Source organism: Saimiri boliviensis, chromosome 6 (assembly GCF_048565385.1).
Source record: "Saimiri boliviensis isolate mSaiBol1 chromosome 6, mSaiBol1.pri, whole genome shotgun sequence".
Lineage (NCBI taxonomy): Eukaryota > Metazoa > Chordata > Mammalia > Primates > Cebidae > Saimiri > Saimiri boliviensis.
The window spans coordinates 17,395,526-17,416,890 of record NC_133454.1 but is presented as its reverse complement, the minus strand read 5'-3'; the positions used below and the strand labels follow the sequence as shown (position 1 = coordinate 17,416,890).

At 36.0% G+C, this 21,365-nt stretch overlaps 1 protein-coding gene across 20 annotated transcripts in view; it reads right to left on the bottom strand.

The window, feature by feature from the left end:
- The window catches only part of DLG2 (discs large MAGUK scaffold protein 2), a 2,103,224-nt gene that overhangs the window by 579,129 nt on the left and 1,502,730 nt on the right, over positions 1–21,365 (bottom strand). For all 20 annotated transcript variants that reach the window (XM_074400260.1, XM_074400268.1, XM_074400258.1 and 17 more), the window contains one exon: positions 19,567–19,736. In XM_074400260.1, coding sequence (XP_074256361.1) covers positions 19,567–19,736 — 170 coding nt within the window. The remainder of the gene's footprint in view (positions 1–19,566; positions 19,737–21,365) is intronic.

The following is a 21,365-nucleotide window of genomic DNA, read 5'->3' as shown; positions in this document are numbered from 1 at the left end:
AGCTCTATAACTCTTGTTTGGTATAGCTTTAACATTTTTCTCTCTTCTTTTTTCAATTTTTGTAAAGTCTGTGCTCATCGTAATTATCTCCATCTTTGCTTTGGGTTTTTTTTTTTTTTCTACTTTCACATGACATCGACTTTTTCTTCCTATTTATAACATATTTATAAGCTTTGTAATGGTATTATTTAGGCCCTTTATTGGGTTCTCAGGGTCTTCAATCTTTCTTTTCACCCCATTTTCTATCTTTATTATTTTTGTCTTTTAGCACTTTTTAATTGAATTTAAGTTGTCCTACAGCATAAATCATGAACAACTCTCTTTTTTTCCCTTGAATTATAGGATAAACTCTTTGTCTTCTTCCTTCACTTTGCTCCCTCCCTATCTTCCATCTCCCTTCCTTTCTTCTTCTTTTCTTTGTTTTTCCCCACAGGTTATGAAGACCAAGATCACAAAGGGTTAATAGCATGAGCTCTGGAGCCAGACACCAGTGATTTATGTCCTGGCTCTGCCATCATTTGTATGATTTTAGGCAAGTTACTAAACCTCCAAATCTGCACATATAATAACAGTACTGATAGGGTTTTATTTTTTAAATTTGTTTTCAATTGAACTTTAAGTTCTGGGGTACATGAGCAGTACACACAGTTTTGTTACATAGGTATACACATCCCATGGTGATTGGCTGCATCCGTCACCCTGTCATCTACTCCTAATGCTATCCCTCCCCTAGCCTGCTATCCCCCAAATGTCTCCAGTGTGTGATGTTCCCCTTCCTGTATCCATGTTCTCATTGTTCAACTCCCACTTATGAGTGAGAACATGTGGTGTTTGGTTTTCTGTTCTTGTGTTAGTTTGCTAAGAATGTTGGTTTCCAGCTTCATCCATGTCCCTGCAAAGGACATGAACTTATCCTTTTTTATGGCTGCATGGTATTCCATGGTGTATATGTGCCACATTTTCTTTACCCAGTCCTATGGGATTTCATAAAAGAACCAAAACATATATAGATAAAACACTTAGAACACTGCCTAAAACATAATAGATAAGATTACAATAATATGCTTCTTTCTGGTTTTGATTGTGGTATTCTGACAGAGTTACTAAATTTCTTCATATTGCTCATGATTGTGCAGATCAAGTGGACATTCTGTTTGCTCTGATGTAATGCATGTGACTGGCTTTGTCCTTTGTGGCTAGAATAATTTTGTTTTTCCACCCAAGTTACAGTGGGAGTGGAGGTCTAGCTATTTTGTGTTCTGATCATGTTCTGTGCCTGAGCAACAGCTGACAAGGGGCTTGGAAGAGATCTCAGTAGAGGCTACAGGTAAGTGTGTAATTTTTCTTATAAGACTCAAATTCTGTTAACTTTTGCGATTTTGTTAAATGTTCTATACCAAGTTGCATCTAATTGGAGTAATTTATCTAATTCAGGGTGTGGCTAGTGAACCTTAATTTCCACCAGAAAATATCAGCATAACTACTCACTTTCCCTACTTTAGACTCTTTCAATCACAAGTTGCAACTACTCTTTGAAAAAGGTAAGCCTACTAGCTCAGTGTGCTCTTCTCTAAATTTAATGCTATCAGTGAGAAGTCTCACGACTCTGCCAATCACCAGTACAGTTTCAGGAGGGGAATGGGAGTCACGTAGCATCTGAGCCTCTGTAAGCCTCTCAGCCACAATTTCCTTCTTTCAGTCACAGGTTTTTAAGTATATGACATCAAGTTGTACTTCACTACTTCTTTTATCACTGTAGGCAAAATTTTCTAATGGTTTTGGTTGCTAATTTTCCTTAAGTTTTATTCATTTTGCGAGTTACTGAAGCAGAAAACAACCTGTTCTCAGAATCTGCAAAACGGTTCTTTAACGGTAAGCACGCTGCGTTTCATGAAGAACATTCCCTAAAGACATTATTTTTATCTTTCCATTATTTTTATAACCATCCTTTCCATACACCTGTGGAATTCACTTTTATATCAACATGTGCTGGGCAATATATGCATCTGCCAAATTCCATCTTGTTTCTGAGAATCCAACTGTTTACCTTCAGGTCACCTAAAATTGACAGATGAAGAAAGGGTGGCTAATATAAGGAACAGCTGAGTGACTATTGAGATTAGTATCATGGGTCCAGATGCTAGGTGCAATCCAACAATATTATATTCAATAGAGATAAAACAAATGTATAAGTCTATAATTAAAAAAGCAATTATTCTAAAATAAAATGTAATAGATCTGATAGTCAATAATTCATACAAATATTCAACTGTCTGCAATCTTAACATCAACCAACAAAAAGATTCTTAAAAAGCAAAGCTAACATAATTTTATATTACATTAACAGAAGTAGAGTACGGAGCTCACGCACACAAAATTCACTCACTATGATATGTGCTTACAAGCACACAAAGGGATCTGTATATCCAATTCTGTGTATTGTTACTTAGGTGGAATACTGCCAAAATTTATAGAAATTTGTAGAGAAAATTTATTTACAGCAAAATAAAGGGATTAATAACGATGATGAATCAAGAATGGTTAATGAACTAGGGGTCTTAGTCTAAAAGAGAGAGTCCTGAAAGAAGACTTGACAATGGCTTACAAATGTCTGAAGGGCTGTCTTGTGAAGAGTTGTCCACTGTAGCCATAGAGAGCAGAAACAAGATTAATGGGCAATTTTAGAGGAATTCCATATTTCAGCTCAATTATAGGAAAAAAAAACCAACCAAACCCTAAAAAACAATGATTGGAGCAGTCTCCCAAGTGTACAGCTACCACTAGTATTAAAAACTTTCTCTCCAGAGTATTAAAGCAGAAATTGAAGCTTTGGTCAAGGTTTCCTTGTAGAAGCCTGGGCTTATATTTATAGTATTGTCACATTTTGCACACTGTACTATGACCACTATTTCCACTGAGGGCATATCATGTTTCTATACCCAATTTTTAGTCTTGTCCTCAGAGGGTGTTCAATTAATGTTTTGTTAAATATTAGGTTGGTGCAAAAGAAATTGTGCTTTTTGCTATTAAATGTAATGAGTGAAATATATAAGTGAATTTGTGTATTGCAACAGATCAGAATATTTGACATATTAGAATTCTTGCATATTAAAATTATTATAATTTAAAAAATTGCTATCACATTCAGTTGATTCAAATAAATGATATTATGAATAATAAAATTTTCATTTTGACTCTACTACAATAACTATTTTTAGGTCCCTGGGAAGCAATTATTGAACTGTTGCTTCATGTGACTAATGGCTTGTACTCAACAAATCATATGTATATACCTTCATTCACCACAATAAGGCACTGACTCTTCCAGAAATGTTCCTAGTTTGTTTCCTGTGTTATTTTTTCTTCCTTTTTCTTAACTCCTCTTTTTTCAGCCTTGACTAATAATTCTCCATCTTGCCTAATAACAATCTTTATTTTGCAATTTTCCAATTTTCAGTGAACTCAGTGGGATCTCCTAACTAGATAACCCATAGAATTGCCCATGTTTAAAAATGCCTAAGTTGGCTTTTTTAAAGGATATTAAAATAGATAACATTTTCTCTCTTCTATTAAGTTTTCTGTATGGGATAAAGTACCCAAAGTATCTATCTACAATTGAGTTATGTTCAGAGACAAAGTCTATGTAGTACAGGCTTTTGACTGACAGCTTAATGGTATTAGGAGTCGTGAATAAAATGTACTACAAGTTTTAATGTTATTGGATCTCAATGCTCCGTTGAAGGACAAAAATTTAATGGACATTGGTCCCTGAGCTGAGGAACCAAAATGGATTTAGTTAGGGATCATGATGAATTTAGCATGAAGTCAGAGTCAGTCAGAGGAGGGCTACATTATATCAGTCTAGGTGAATGCCAGTGTTCTAAGAAGATCCTTGGGAAAAAACCCAAAACTTCTTTATTTATTCTCATTCCTTTAATTTAGCATTTATAACTGCCTGACCTAACATGTTTTGGAAATAAAATATTTATTGAGAGAATAGATGATTATTTTCTGCACACATTTCCTTTTAAAAAAGTAAACAAAAAGAAGAGCACTTACAATTTAATTAGGCACTGATACATACCCAATATTTCTAATGTTAACAGTTAAGTTAAGCAATGATTTCAACTTAGGTCCCAGCTCTGAATCCTAGTCTTTTCTCCAAAATGCTTTGCTGATGTCCATAAATTTAAAAGATTTATAGTTATATTTACCACAGCAACATTTTTTTAAAGCCTAAAAACAATTCCATGTAAATTACAACTCAAGGTAAATATTTACCTTCACAGGGTTTATTGTATGAATAACAACACTTTAAATGTTGAAGAAACAAAAGTACATCTAGTACATTGCAATTATTTAAATCTGAAAATTTTATTGTAAAAATAATTTTGACTTCAAAGATTTGTTCAAGGAGCCATTGATCATATATTCTGTGAAAAAAAAATTATAGATTAGCTTTAAACAGTAAATAAGAAAGCTTCGAAAAGAAACAGTGGCCATGTTATCCCCAAAGGGCACATAACAGGAGTGGCATCACTCATTAATTTCCAAAAAAGATTTAGCAAATGTAATCAAGTGATTAACTCTCTCATAATGTTGCATTATACGGAACAGTGGGAATTACAGTGGCAATATTTATAGTTTATTCTTTCATGATAAATAATTTGCTACACAATCTCAGGTGAGAGCTTGTTTACAGACATCATTATGAATACTGACCAAATATTAGCTTAGAGAAAGGGCCTCCCAATTCACAAGTATATGTCTTATATTCAGAAATAATCAGAAATTAACAGTGTGCATGCATAAGAAATTCTACAGAAAAGTACCTGGGAACAAGATGAACTTATCAAATGTGGTGTCCTTCATTTAATAATAATAATAATTATGTCAGATTTGTTCTTCATGGACAGGAGAGTGGTAATTTAGCTATAATTTATTTCCAAGAAGACTGTTCCCCTGGCTTAACACAAACAGTTCAGCATTTTCTTTCTTATTCTATATATTATATTCTAAGAGAAAGTTGCACTATATATGAACTCAAGCAAATCTCCTTTTGTACCCAAGAGAACAATTGTGGTTAATTCAAGGGGATTGAAAAAAAAATACCCCTAAAAGAAAAATGCAGTGTTTTGAGACCTCATGCCAAATAGTTAAATTTGTTATTTGTGCTTATTGAACAAACCACTGTTTAGCAAGGCCCTTGACCCAAAACAGGTTCACCTACCACCAGAAACTTAAGCCCAGGACATGAACTTGAATAAAAAGTAAACTGTTTCCTGCATTCAGAAACATTTTTGCACATGCATTAGAAAATGAATAAACATAATAATTTACTCCATGGCAAGAAATACGGGAAATGTATGATGTCCCTTGATACAGTAAATGGTTAGGTGCCTGTAATCAAATCAGTTGTACAAACTTTGTTTTTCATTTCCACTAGTGTTCTGGTAAAATGCTTGGTCATGATAGCTGAATGTCAGACAACTAAAAACTTTGCCAACCTAAACATGCCCAAGTTATTATGGTTACATGATAGAAAATCCAACTTGTTAAAGAAAAACAAAAACAAAAACAAAAAAAACCACACTATTGACAGAGCCATCCATGGACAGGGTGGGGAAAAAGAAGAATTTCAGGGCAGGTAGTCTCTGTACTGTTAAGAAAAGTACATTTAATTTTCAAATAAAATCTTAACTCATTCAGTGTTCACTGAGCACTAACATGCTCAATACAGACAGCTGTAGGCCTATCAATTAGTCAAATGACTAATTTCTGGAAATTTTCAGATGACTCCCTCACATCAAGATTGGATAGTCCACTTTGGACATGTTGGCATCAGAAAGAGAAAAAAACGGGCAGATGGAGGAGCAAGAACAGATCTGATAAAGGAAATGAATATGAAAAATAGAAAAGCTGGTAAAATTCACTTGTTAGATATTTGATAAATTCTTCATTTATAATATCAGATGCAAGTGAAGTTGATATTTAGAAAAGTTGGACACAAAATCTGTCATGTAAGCTATAAAATAAAATTTAAAAAAATCAATAATTTAGAAGTTGTTTTTGATTAAGTAGACTGGTAAGCAATGTGTCAGATGCCTCCAATTTCTGGTGGAGATAATTTCTGTAAGGAGTGAAAAAAGGTAAGGTGCCAAAACTGGGGCTTCACTTGTAAGGACTTGTCTCAGCTGAAAAATTGTGAGCCTCCATCTCAGTCATTCCTTTTCCTCTTGCCACGCTGCTTTGATGGTTATGATCTACCTTGGGCTCCCGACTCATCTCTGCTCCAGCTCCTCCCATTTGCTACCCAGAGTTGGGTCACAGACTGGAGCTTGTACTTTCCTTTTAAGTGTCACTTAATGCTTCAAATTTAGCATTGGCCTGGGTAGACATCATTACATTAATGACTTAGGTGTTACAATTAGCAGTTTGTTTATCTCCTTCATTTGGGTTGTTGATATCTGTTCTTTTCAGTTTGGGTTGTTGATATCTGTTCTTGCTCTCATAATAAAACAATGAACAGAAAAGGAAGAAATAAAGCACTTCAGAAATTCTTATAAATGAAAGATTGCTTCTGACTGGATCCACTGGTGATAGCCTTGTGGAGAAGGTAACACTGAACTGGCTCTTGGGGGATGGATGCGATGTCAGCAGATAGTGGTCACAAAGGTAAAATAAGACATTCAAAGGTGGGAATGGAATGAACAAAGCCTTAGAGGCAGGAAAGTACTGTATGGCCTATGTTTAAGATGTTGTACACAGGTCAGCTCACTTGCATCAGGAGACATGTGAATAAAACAATAAAGAAGAGAAGGCTGAAATCAAACTTTGTGGCTGGAGGAGAAAGAGAACATAGAGTGCATAAAATGCTACTTACTAGCAATGAAAAACCCACTGGAGACTATTTTTTGCCAGGGGAGAATCATGAACAGTTCTGAATTTTTAGAAGATGGGTATAGAAGATACGTGTTGGTATGGAAAGGAGAGATTAGCAATGGAGTTTATTACAGTAGATGAGATAAGATATTAAGAAGACAGGAACACCATAATAATGGCTTTGGAGATTTTAAAGAGAGAATTAATTGTGTTGTAAGTGGCTTTCAAAAGGTATGATGCCTGATTTAATAAGGCACCAAAGAAGAGAGGACCAAAAGGGGAAAAAGAACATCCAGGGCCTTTACTGTGGGTGACTAAGACAATCATTTGCATAAATGGAGAGGTCAAAAGCTGGAGTAGGTCACACACGTAAGGGGCAAATGGTGGAAACTGGAGCTAAGGAGACATCATCAGGTTAGCTTTCAATATGCTTTGAGATACTTCTGCACATGGCATATACTGACAATGAGGCCCAAAGCAGAAAAACCAAAGGAAAAAACCTAAACATATATGTACATTTTCATAAACCATAGAGTTATATGACACATCATAACTCAGACCTGCTAGAAACAAATTTATATGGCGCTAAAGAAAAAAATATATCTGTGCATAACATATAAGTGCACATACACACAACAGCAATATATTTTTATAAATGCATGTATACGTGCATACATAAGCCAAATACATATTGGCTTCTACTTGAAATTGCTAAATATTAAAACCTTTTAATAAACAGTCAATTCATTAATTCAACAAATATTCTAGTGCTTTAAAGGGACCTCTCCAAAATGTTTGCAATCTATCCATCTGACAAAGGTCTAATATCCAGAATCTACAAAGAACTTAAACAAATTTACAAGAAAAAAACAAATAATCCCATTAAAAAGTGGGCAAAGGACATGAACAGACCCTTCTCAAGACATACATGTGGTCAAGTGGTCAAGAAACATATGAAAAAAAGCTCAGCATCACTGATCATTAGAGAAATGCAAATTAAAACCACAATGAGATACCATCTTACACCAGTCAGAATGGCTATTATTAGAAAGTCAAAAAAAAAAAAAAAAAGAACAGATGCTGGAGAGGTTATGGAGAAAATGGAATGCTTTTACACTGTTGGTGGGAGTGTAAATTAGTTCAATCATTGTGGAAGACAGTGTAGAATTGGAATGCTTTTATACTGTGGGTGGGAGCATAAATTAGTTTAACCATCGTGGAAGACAGTCCTCAAAGACCTAAAGGCAGAAGTAACATTTGACCCAGCAATCCCATTACAGGGTATATACCCAAGGAAGTATGAATAATTCTATTATAAAGATACATTCAGGTATATGTTCATTTCAGCACTATTACAATGGCAAAGATAGGGAATGAACCTAAATGACCATTAATGATGGACTGGATAAAGAAAATGTGACATATATATACCATGGAATACTATGCGGCCATAAAAAAGAAGGAGATCATGTCCTTTGCAGGGACATGGATGGAATTGGAAGCCATTATCCTCAGCAAACTAATACAGGAACAGAAAACCAAACACGGCATGTTCTTACTTACAAATGGGAGCTGAACAATGAGACTACATGGACAATGGGGGAAAACAATACACACTGGGGCCTGTTGGAGGGGGAGGATAAGGAAGGAAGAGCATCAGACATCAGAAAGAAAAGTTATTGGATGCTGGGCTTAATACCTAGGTGAGGGGATGAGCTGTGTAGCAAACCACATGGCACATGTTTATCTATGTAACAAACCTTCACATCCTGCACATGTTCCCCTGACCTTAAAATAAAAGTTGAAGAAAAAAAAAAGGACCTTTCATAATATTTTATATTAAATATTATATTAAGTACAATCTAATCCTTTAGTACCTTAGTGTTAATGAGTTCTTTGCTGCTTTTATTTACCTTTCTGCCAAGTATTAGAATAAAAATATTATAATTATTTATTAAGAATTTACAATTCTTATCCTGAAAATAATTCTATGAATCACATCTTTAGATTATAATCATTTTGCTGATGAGGAAAACGAGTCATAGAGAGGTTCATATATTTGTTCTAGACTCACAGCTGCTTAAAGATATTCAGGAACTTCTTCATTACATATGTGCATTGTTTAATGACTGAATTATGAGCATTATAAATGTTCATTGGTATAGTGACTCGTACAGTTTGTGCATTTCATAGTTACCATTTTTCCTGTACAAAACATAAATTTACAATCTTTACTACATTCTCAGTTTACACTGATTCTGAGCTCTGTAATGGCAAAAAGCATATATTTATGGAGAAATCAAAACAGAGTTTTAAAACATTTTAAAAAATAATGGAGAAGAATTGCTAAAATTTGTCACAATGTAAGCTTAATCACTCTTTCAGTTTTTTATTAATGAGTAAGGTGGCTAAAATAAAGCCACAAGCCAGACAATCTTTGGATATAAATTAATAAAACCATGGGTTTAACATTTTTGGTTTTAGAACTTAGCCTTACATCAGCTGTATGATTCTTAAACAATAAGAGTATCTTAAAATAAGCCGTCTAATTTCTTCTGTAGCTTTAGGCTTCTTTGGCGCAGGTCATAGAAACAAACAGTTCTGTACTTGTTTAATTATATATTAATAAATTCTTGGAAGTTGTGATTTAATGTATTCTCGGAAAGTCACTAGCAAGGCTTTTATAGTAAATCTATTTCCTGGAAACCATACTCACTTTAGATTTTCTTCCTTTACTTGATTTTTTGGTTGCTTGGCAATCCTAAATGGATTTGCCTAATAATTTATTTCTATATATAATTACCTATTCTTTTCCTCAATTGACTGCCCACATGCAGACACCCCAGGTGCTTGCAAATGACCCAATCTATAACCGTGACATTAGAAAAGTTTTTCCCTATTTTAAGAAAAGGCGGCCGGGCGCGGTGGCTCAAGCCTGTAATCCCAGCACTTTGGGAGGCCGAGGCGGGTGGATCACGAGGTCAAGAGATCAAGACCATCCTGGTCAACATGGTGAAACCCCGTCTCTACTAAAAAAAAATACAAAAAATTAGCTGGGCATGGTGGCGCGTGCCTGTAATCCCAGCTACTCAGGAGGCTGAGGCAGGAGAATTGCCTGAACCCAGGAGGCGGAGGTTGCGGTGAGCCGAGATCGCGCCATTGCACTCCAGCCTGGGTAACAAGAGCGAAACTCCGTCTCAAAAAAAAAAAAAAAAAAAAAAAAAAAAAAAGAAAAGAAAAGGCATTCTAAGTTAGAATGAATACTACCCAAATATCCATTACTGAAACGTATGGCTATAAATCACCAATTAGATGATTGATTCTATCTGAGTATTGAGAAGATTAGCTCTACTATAAAGACAAAACCACACACATCAAAAGTTATCTCAAATTAGTAATTTTTACAATAGATGGAATCAATACAGAGTATGAAATTGAAAAACTGTAAATTTAATTTGTCACAGATCACTGTTTCAAAGAATCTCTTAACATTTTATCTACAACATAGAAAGGAATAAATCTGTTTACCCTCTGTTCTGTGCAAAAACAAACACAATCTCTAAACTGAAAACAGTCTGGGCATTAATAATCTATAAAATCTATAGAATGGATTTATTAAATGCATTAACTCTTTAAAAGAGCTGAAGTAGCCATATTCATTTTTTATATTAAATATTAATGCAAAGTAAAAAGTCAATTTAAAAATATTTTCCTAAACCCAGTTATTTCACAAAATATAGTGAAAAATCAGTATATTAATTTGGCAGGGTTTTTAGACAGATCCTTTCCAGTTCTGCTTCCTTAACATTTCCTTTTCAGATGCATCTGAGGTTCCTTACACATCCAAAAGTGAATTTCTAATCATCTCCCCACAGAGAGTCTTTCATAATATTTCCCACCTCACAAATGGCACCCCAACTAAAACGCAGAACCTCATCTTTGAAATACCACCATCTATTTTACCAATAAATGATATCAACGTAGCTCAAATCCATTCACTTTTTTCTCCTTCCTCCAAGTAACTCCTAACTGATCTCTGCTCTCACTTGTGTCCTCTTCAATTCATTTGCTTCATAGTAGCCAGAAAGATCTTCTAAAAATTACAATTTTATCATGTGTCACTCATACTTAAATTTTTGCAATAATTTCCCACTGCATTTAAATATAATCACAAATCCTTAAATATGGCCAACAAATCTAAGCATGATCTGGACTTTGTTCATCTCAGCCATAGCATTTCATGTAATTAATTGTTCTATTACTAGACTCCTAGAAGGTATCAAGATCTTTTCCTACACTGTAGCCATCATACTCACAAGCCTTGACTTCTGTCTGGGATGTTCTCTCTAGCTCTTTACCTGGCTAAGTGTCTATTTTAATTTATATTTCAAGGCTTAGCATAAGTGGAACTTGTTTACAGAAGTCTACGTTTATCCACTGTTTAATTGGCACTCCCTTAACAATCTTTTACATTTATTCATAGTACTTTTCCCAATCTATATTATAGGTGCTTTCCCCACCAGACTATAATCTCCTTGAGAGAAAGAACAATGTGAATTTTCTTTGTAAATTTCTATTGTCTGGTTCTGTGCCAGGTGCATAGTAAACAGCATGTATTTGCTGAATAATTGAAGGACTATATTAATGTATATCCAGATAACTCTGCATTAGACATACATAATTGAATCCAGTTAGCTCAGTTGTCTAGACTGTTGATGCTTACTATATTGTACTCACACGCTCAAGGAAGGGCAGATAAATGGTGCACATGTTAAGTTTTTTTTTTTTTTTTTTTTTGTCTGTTTTGTTTTTACTTTAAGTTCTGGGATACATATACAGAATGTGCAGGTTTGTTACATAGGTATACATGTACCATGGTGGTTTGCTGCACCTATTAACCTGTCATCTAGGTTTTAAGCCTTGCATGCATTACATGTTTGTCCTAATGCTCTCCCTCCCCATTCCTCCAGCCCCTGACAGGCCCTGGTGTGTGATGCTCCCTCCCTGTGCCCATGTGCTTCTCATTGTTCAACTCACACTTATGAGTGAGAACATGCTGTGTTTGGTTTTCTGTTCCTGTGTCAGTTTGCTGAAAATTTTAAATTCTCTGGAGGATTTTGTCTATCCTGGTTATGATGAATCACATCTTCCCCTTTCTTTTCTCATTATTGTACTTTAGGTTCTGGGGTACATGTGCAGATCATGCAGGATTGTTGCATAGGTACATACATGGCAAGGTGGTTTGCTGCCTTCATCTTCCTATCACCCATATCTGGTATTTCTCCCCACATTATCCCTCCTCACCCTCCCCTCCCCTGCTGTCCTTCCCCTAACTGCTCCCCCCCCACCCACTGACTGCAGTGTGTGATGCTTCCCTCCCTGTGTCCATGTGTTCTCATTGTTCAACACCCGCCTATGAGTGATAACATACGGTGTATGGTTTTCTGTTCCTGTGTCAGTTTGCTGAGAATGATGGTTTCCAGATTCATCCATGTCCCCATAAGGGACATGAACTCATCGTTTTTTATGGCTGCATAGTATTCCATGGTATATATGTGCCACATTTTCTTTATCCAGTCTATCGAAGATGGACACTTGGGTTGGTTCCAGGTCTTTGCTATTGTAAACAGCACCGCAATGAACATACGTGTATAAGTGTCTTCATTATAGAACAATTTATAAGTCTTCGGCTATATACCCAGTAATAGGATTGCTGGGTCAAATGGTATTTCTACTTCTAGGTCCTTGAAATTGCCACACTGTCTTCCACAATGGTTGAACTAATTTACACTCCCAAGAACAGTGTAAAAGTGTTCCTATTTCTTCACATCCTCTCCAGCATCTGTTGTCTCCAGATTTTTTAATGATTGCCATTCTAACTGGTATGAGATGGTATCTCAATGTGGTTTTGATTTGCATTTCTCTAATAATCAGTGATGATGAGCATTTTTTTCATATGTTTCTTGGTTGTCTTCTTCTGTAAAGTGTATGTTCATATCTTTTACCTGCTTTTGAATGTATGTGTTTGTTTTTTTCTTGTAAATCTCTTTAGTTCTTTGTAGATTCTGGATATTAGCCCTTTGTCAGACAGGTAGATTGCAAAAACTTTTTCCCGCTCGTTGAAGAGGTCCTTTACATTCTTTGTTAGTTGTATTCCTACATATTTTATTCTCTTTGTAGCAATTGTGAATGGGAGTTCACTTTTGATTTGGCTCTCTGTTTGTCTGTTATTCGTGTATAGAAATGCTTGTGATTTCTGCACATTGATTTTGTATCCTGAGACTTTGCAGAAGTTGCTTATCAGTGTCAGGAAATTTTGGGCTGAGACAATGGGGTCTTCTAAATATACAATCATGTCATCTGCAAATAACGACAATTTGGCTTTCTCTTTTCCTAATTGAATACTCTTTATTTCTTTTGCTTTCCTGATTGCTCTGGCTAGAACTTCCAATACTATATTGAATAGAAGTGGTGAAAGAGGGCATCCTTGTCTTGTGCCAGATTTCAAAGGGAATGCTTCCAGTTTTTGCCTGTTCAGTATGATATTGGCTGTGTTTTTGTCATAAATAGCTTTTATTATTTTGTGATATGTACCATTGATACCTAGTTTATTGGGGGCTTTTAGCATAAAGTGTTGTTGAATTTTGTCGAAGACCTTTTCTGCATCTATTGAGATAATCATGTGGTTTTTGTCTTTGGTTCTGTTTATGTGATGGATCACATTTATAGACTTGCATATGTTGAACCAGCCTTGCATCTCTGGGATGAAGCCTACTTGATCATAATAAATGAGCTTTTTGATGTGCTGTTGCAGTCAGTTTGCCAGTATTTTATTGAAGATTTTTGCATTGATGTTCATCATGGACATTGGCCTGAAGTTTTCTTTTATAGTTGTGTCTCTGCCCGGTTTTGGTATTAGGATGATGTTGGTCTCATAAAATGAGTTGGGGAGGATTCCCTCTTTCTGTATTGTTTGGAATAGTTTCAGAAGGAATGGTAACAGCTCTTCTTTGTATGTCTGGTAGAAATCGGCTGTAAACCTGTCTGGGCCTGGGCTTTTTTTAGTTGATTAGGCTATTAATTGCTGCCTCAACTTCAGCCCTTGTTATTGATCTATTCAGGGATTCAGCTTCTTCCTGGTTTAGTCCTGGGAGAGTGCAAGTGTCTAGGAATTTATCCATTTCTTCCAGGTTTACTGGTTTGTGTGCATAGAGTTGTTTGTAGTAATCTCTGATGGTAGCTTGTATTTCTGCAGAATCAGTGGTGATGTCCCCTTTATTTTTTTTTTATTGCATCTATTTGATTCTTCTCTCTTTTCTTTCTTATTAGTCTGGCTAACAGTATATTTTGTTGATCTTTTCGAGAAATCAGCTCCTGGATTTGTTGATTTTTTTGAAGGGTTTTTTATATCTTTATCTCCTTCAGTTCTGCTTTGATCTTAGTTATTTCTTGTCTTCTGCTAGCTTTTGAGTTTTTTTTTTTTATCTTGCTCCTCTAACTCTTTCAATTTTGATCACAGGATGTCGATTTTAGACCCTTTCTTGCTCCTCAAGTGGGCATTTATTCCCTCTAGACACTGCTTTAAATGTGTCCTAGAGATTCTGGTATGATGTATTTTCGTTCTTGTTGGTTTTGAAGAAGATCTTTATTTCTGCCTTCATTTTATTATTTATCCAGTCTACATTCAGGAGCCAGTAGTTCATTTCCATGAAGTTGTGCAGTTTTGAGTTAGTTTCTTAATGCTGAGTTCTAATTTGATTGCACTGTGGTCTGAGAGACTGTTATGATTTCCATTCTTTTGCATTTGCTGAGGAAAGATTTACTTCCAATTATGTGGTTGATTTTAGAGTAAATGCGATGTGGTGCTGAGAAGAACGTGTATTCTGTTGATTTGGGGTTAAGAGTTCTGTAAATGTCTATTAAGTTTGCTTGTTCCAGATCTGCATTCAAGTCCTGGATTTCCTTGTTGATTTTCTGTCTCGTTGATCTGTCTAATATTGACAGTGGAGTGTTAAAGTCTCCTACTATTATTGTGTGGGAGTCTAAGTCTCTTGTAGGTCATTAAGGACTTGCATTATGTATCTAGGTGCTCCTGTATTGGGTGCGTATATATTTAGGATAGTTAGCTCTTCTTGTTATATTGATCCTTTTACCATCATTTAACACCCTTCTTTGTCTCTCCTGATTTTTGTTAAAGTCCATTTTATCAGACACTAGGATTGCCATCCCTGTTTTTTTTTTTTTTTTTTTTTTTCCCCTCTCCATTTGCTTGGTAAATCTTCTTCCATTCCTTTGAGTCTATGTGTGTCTTTGCACGTGAGATGGGTTTCCTGAATACAGCACACTAATGGTTCTTGACTTTTTATCCAATTTGCCAGTCTGTGTCTTTTGATTGGGGCATTTAGCCCATTTACATTTAGGGTTAATATTGTTATGTGTGAATTTGATCCTGACATTTTGTTACTGGCTGGTTTTCTTGCCTGTTAGTTGACTCAGTTTCTTCATTGCATTTTTGGTCTTTGCCGTTTGATTGGCATAATTTCTTCATTGTGTCATTGGTCTTTACCATTTGGTTCTTTTTTGCAGTGGTTGGTACTAGTTTTTTCCTTTCTGTGTTTAGTGCTTCCTTCAGGAGCTCTTGCAGGTCAGGTCTGGTAGTGACAAAATCTCTCAGCAATTGCTCGTCCATGAAGGATTTCCTCTAGCCTTCACTTATGAAGCTTAGTTAGCCTGGAAATGAAATTTTAGGTTGAAAATTCTTTTCTTTAAGGATGTGGAATATTGACCCCCACTCTCTTCTGGCTTGTAGGGTTTCTGCCAAGAGATCTGCTGTGAGTCTGATGTGCTTCCCTTTGTGGGTGACCTGACCTTTCTCTCTGGCTGCACTTAGTATTTTTTCCTTTGTTTCAACCCTGGTGAACCTGACGATTATGTGCCTTAGAGTTGTTATTCTATGGGAGTACTGTTGTGTTCTCTGTATTTCCTGTATTTGAATGTTGACCTGCCTCACTAGGTTGGGGAAGTTTTCTTGGATGATATCTGAAAAGTGTTTTTCAGCTTGGATTCATTCTCCCCGTCATCTTCCGGTACACAGATCAGGTGTAGATTAGGTCTTTTCATGTAATCCCATATTTCTTGAAGGCTTTGCTCATTTCTTTTCACTCCTTGTTCTCTTTTCTTGCCTTCATATTTTATTTCATTGATTTGATCTTCAATCTCTGATATCCTTTCTTCTGCTTGATCTACTCGGCTACTGAAACTTGTGTATGTTTCATGAAGTTCTTGTGCTGTGTTTTTCAGCTCCATCAAGTATTTTATATTCTTCTCTAAGCTGGTTATTCTAGTTAGCATTTCGTCTAATCTTTTTTCAAGGTTTTTAGTTTCTTTGCATTGGGATAGAACACATTCCTTTAACTCAGAGAAGTTTGTTATTATCCACCTTCTGAAGCCTGTTTCTGTCAATTCATCAAATTTGTTCTCCATCCTGCTTTTTTTCCCTTGCTGTTGAGCAGTCATGATATTGTGTTGGGGGAGAGATGGGTCCCACTGCCGCACAAAGCCCACAAGGCCAAAAACTCTCATTCCAGAATTAGGCACCCCGAAACTCAGAGAGTGACCAGGAATGATCCAGCTCAGCGGGCCAAAGGGAAGCCAACATTGCAGAAGCCAGCCTAATTTTCCTGAGTAAATAAGAGACGCAGCAGCTCCACTGAATCTGTGGCAGCCCGGCAGCACTTCTGCAGAAAGTCAAAGGAAAGGCTGCCTCCCCAAGCAGCTACCTGAGATCAAAATTATATAAATCCAAGATACGGGAAGAAACCAGCACAAGAAGAATGAAACCATCAAAAACATCTTCCTCTTTCTTCTGTTGAAATCATGGCTCTAGCTCCATCACAGAGCTGAGTTCATTTTGTCTTGCATTAAAGGTAGTTGACTTTACCTGCTTCTCTCCCATTTAAATTTTCTAAGGACAGAGACTACATCTGATTTATCTTCACTCCAGAGTGCATGAGAGTTTCCATTGCATGAGCGAAACATTGGTAAGAATTCCCTTTACACATATTATAACTGAAAAATGAAAAATTATATGGTGCCAAGTGAAGTTAAAACTGTTAGGTATCATCAGAGTTAGTGTAAAATCTACCTTAAGTACTCAACTTACTCTGATTTAGCATTTGCTGTATTTATGGTACTGGGAGAGGCATGAGGAATTTAAGCAATGACTAAAACAGTTTCTCTGTGAATCAATAAGCTTTATATAGAGAAATAAATCCCTATCAGTGACCTCTGGACAGTGACAGTAGAAAGAAGGATTAGGCAAGAGCCTGCTTTTTAGGGATATAAAGTTATTTGCCACAGTTCCAACCTGGTTCTCCCCATCTCAGTAGACCAAGCTCACTTGTAACCCCATCAACTCCTCTAATACATAGCATACTTCCACTGGGTTGTTGCCTAGGTATACCTAGTTGATTAGTGCACACTTCTCCCCATTTCTCCATTCCAGGTCCCACAGCAATTTCTGCCCTACTCCAGGGTCAAAGAAGAAAGCCGTTCAGACTAAAGTAAACCAGCTGTAGCCCTAGTGTCAAAAATAAAAATAAAAATAAATGTATTCTTGATAAAATTAAGTTTTACTCATCTGTAGCCTTTAAGTGCTCTGCTGAGCAACTGAAGGTCATCCAGTTGCTCAGCAAGCGGAGGTCTATAAATGGATGATGTTACTTTGCTGAGTGATTAAAATTAGTATTTGCCTTAGGGCTATGCTGAATAATTACAGTTAATTGAATTACAGAAATAGCTACATAAAATATATATTTTTAATAGAAATAATGTGCATGGCCATTTTGTTTGGCTTTAAAGCTCCTTGCAATATGATTTTAGTAAATGTGAGGGTTGAAAGTCTTTCATACCACTAGAGATTCTGGTATGAAAATGTCTCATTATTTTTTTTTCCTTTTTTCCCAGATTTAGTTCTATGATTTTAACACATTTGAATTTAACCCATGAGGATTCTCTGAATATTTTCATTACATTACCAAACAATTGTTACAAAATTTAAAACCATATGTTCTAAATAATAGTACAGTTAACATGCATATGTAGCTAATATTTGTTGGTTAGTTAGTTTGTGCCAGGCCTTATTTTAAATACTTTATGTGAATCAACTCATCTAATCCTCACAACACGTCTAGAAGCAAGTACTATTCTTATTTGCACTTTGCAGATGAGAAAATACGGCACAGAGAGGTTAAGTAATTTTCCCAAGGCCAAACAACAAGTGAGCTGCAGAGTCAGTGTACTAATCAAGGCACTCTGGGCTATAGCATCTGCATCTTAACCACCAGGCTGTATTGCTCACCCTGTGCCAGCTATTGGTTAAATGCTCAATCCTCATAAACCCTATGGATTGACACTACCATTATGATCCTCATTTAATAATGAGAGAGTTGGCCCAATCACGTTGATTCTTCTAGCAAGGGGTTGAACTATGCTTTTAAACTCAGTCCAGACATCTTAAATACCACCCACTACTGCCTCCTAGAAAAGGTGGTAGGCTTATTTTTTCAATCTCGTATAGCATTAGAAATTAAAGAGATTCTAAAGAAATTAGAAATGATTTACTCAAAGGGTACAGTGGTTATCTGGTCATAATCATCTAAAATTTTTTTAAATGTTAAGCTAATTACTAGATATTTTTTCCCAAAATACTTAAATACTATTAAGTTACTATTTAATGTCATCTTTCTAAAGAACAGAGATCAAAATACTATTCTTAAAAATTAGTATGGGCCAGCTACAGTGGATCCCACCTGCAATCCCAGCACTTTGGGAGGCCAAAGCAGGAGGATTACTTAAGGCCAGGAGTTGAAGACTGGTTTGGGCAACAGAGCAGGGCTCTGTCTCTACCAAAGTAATAAATAATAATATTAATAACCACGTGTTCTAGTGCATGCCTGTAGTCCCAGATATTTGGGAGGCTGAGGTGGGAGGATCACTTGAGCCCAGGAGCTTGAGGCTTCAGTGAGTCATGATCCCGCCACTGTACTCTAGCCTGGGCAACAGAGTGAGACCCTTCCTCAAAACAAAACAAAACAAAACAAAACAAAACAAAACAAAACAAAAACAAACAAAAATTAGTGTGGTAATTCATCTGTTTATGTAACTCTACAGAGTAACTACAATGATTTCAAGAGACAGGTAAACATTTTAAAAAATAAATTTTAACGTATTTTGGTTATTCCAAGTGTAAAATGTAGAATTGGGTACAGCACGTAAGAATATCATAAAACTTTAAACATATCACAACAGTATTATAAAAACATAATTGTTATATTAGTATAAATTTCTTATTTATATTAGTATTTTGCTAAAGGAGAGGATTTGTCATTTGTCTCTGAAAAATTAGTATTAATTTTCTAGCCAAGTTATGATACAGTAAGATTAAAAATTTATAGAAAAATATAGATGATTGTTGTTATAAATCTATCCTTTCCTTCTTATCTGAGTTCATATTTAGAGTACTGGTTTCCTTTACCCTTTGTAACCACTATTGCAGGATTTTAAATATCTTGGTAAGCACTGAATGGCAGAAGACAGAGTTCATTACATGAGTATTATGGCATAAACTTCAGCCAGATAGTTTGTCACTTGTGGCTTATTGTGAGTCAATTATATTTTTATTACCTTTAGGGCCTTTGAACAGTTTGATTTCCACAACGGTCTCCAAAATAGGTCGTCTTCTACGCACATACAGCCGAACGATAGATCCTGCTTCCTTGAGGGCTTCCACTGCTTTACTGTGGGAAACCTCTGACACATCAACCTCATTCACCCGCAGGATACAATCATTGACCCTGCAAGGAAGGAAAAGAGTCAAGACTCAGAAGTGGCTAGCAGGATTTCTTAAAGAATATTATTATGATCATCTAACCTTAAGAAGTGGGAAAGCAAAGAATCTAAGAAATTTTAAAATATTTAAATTTGGAAGGATACTTCAAATGAAGGAAATCTAGAAAATGTTGAATTCCTCAAGCCTTCTTCGCCTTCTTCCCAGCCACTTTTGACCACACTACCGGTCAGGTCCCATTCGAAACTCCAGTCCACTTTGACTGGGACTGCTTCATATGTGGCACATTTAGAAGGGCATGTATTTTAAGGCCTATGTCAGTTACATCATTATTTTAATTGGTTTGACTGACAGTTACAATTTGAGTGGTTCTCAGAACTTATTACCATGAACTATATAGACATAACAAATAAAATTATTTAAAGACTTATTTTCTCAAATTTTTAATTTTCTAGTTATAAAAGTAGTAAGTAAGAATTTTCAAATACCTGAAAAATATAAAAATGTAGAGAGAAGAAAAAATATACTTGACTCAATCATCTAAAATAAACTCCTTAAGTCAGGCACGGTGGCTCATGCCTGTAATCCCTGTACTTTGGAAGGTCAAGGTGGCTGGATAACCTGAGGTCAGGAGTTTGAGACCAGCCTGACCAGTATGGTGAAAACTCGTCTCTACTAAAAATACAAAAATTAGCTGGGCATGGTGGCATGTGCCTGTAGTTACAGCTGCTCGGGAGCTGAGACAGGAGAATTGCTTGAACCCAGGGAGCAGAGTTTGCAATGGGCCAAGATCACACCACTATATTCCAGCCTGGGAGTCAGAGTGAGACTCCATCTCAAAAAAAGACAACAATAATAATAAAAATAAAATAAAATAAACCCGTTAGCTTTCTGGTAAATTATCTTCCAGTGTTTCCCCACTCTCCTCTCCACCTCAATTCATCTCATAATATTATAAATACTGAAACTCAGATTTACAAAGTTCAAGGAGAACCTCAGACAGTCCTGTTCCTAGGTACTTACTTTGAAAACTAACAACCACAACAAATTCTACATCAAACTTTTCTCTCTTCTTTTCATTTTCACATATAAAGGAATAATCTGACATTTCCATAAACTTTTCCAGGTAGTTTCAAGTTATGTGACCATCGACTCCAAATACCATTTATGTTTATGATCATAATTAATAACATTAATGACGGTTTACAGCATGGGGCTTGAGAGTACAAAAATTTCTTTCCCTTGCTGTGCATATCCATTCTAGTGTCCCCAGTCTCAGATTACCATGTTGCTCAGAGTCAAATATGAGGGGCCTCCCTTGCCTGACTCTTCTTTTCCCAGCATCACACAGTCAGATCTACCTGCAAGTCTTGTCTCAGTCCATCTAGATTTCTTCCTCCTCATTGTTACCACCCTGGTTGAAGTCAACATCATCTTTCACCTCCACAAACGCCTACCTAGTCTTCTTGGATTCTCTCTTGTTACCTCTTAATCCATTCACTACACAGTGGCCAGGGTACAGTGAACATGGCTGGTTGCTTATTCAACTTCCCCTCCCAACTTTCTCCTCCCAAACGGTGTCCAGTTTTGATCAGGGGGATCTTTCCTTAGCAAGTATTTGTTGAATGAATGAAAG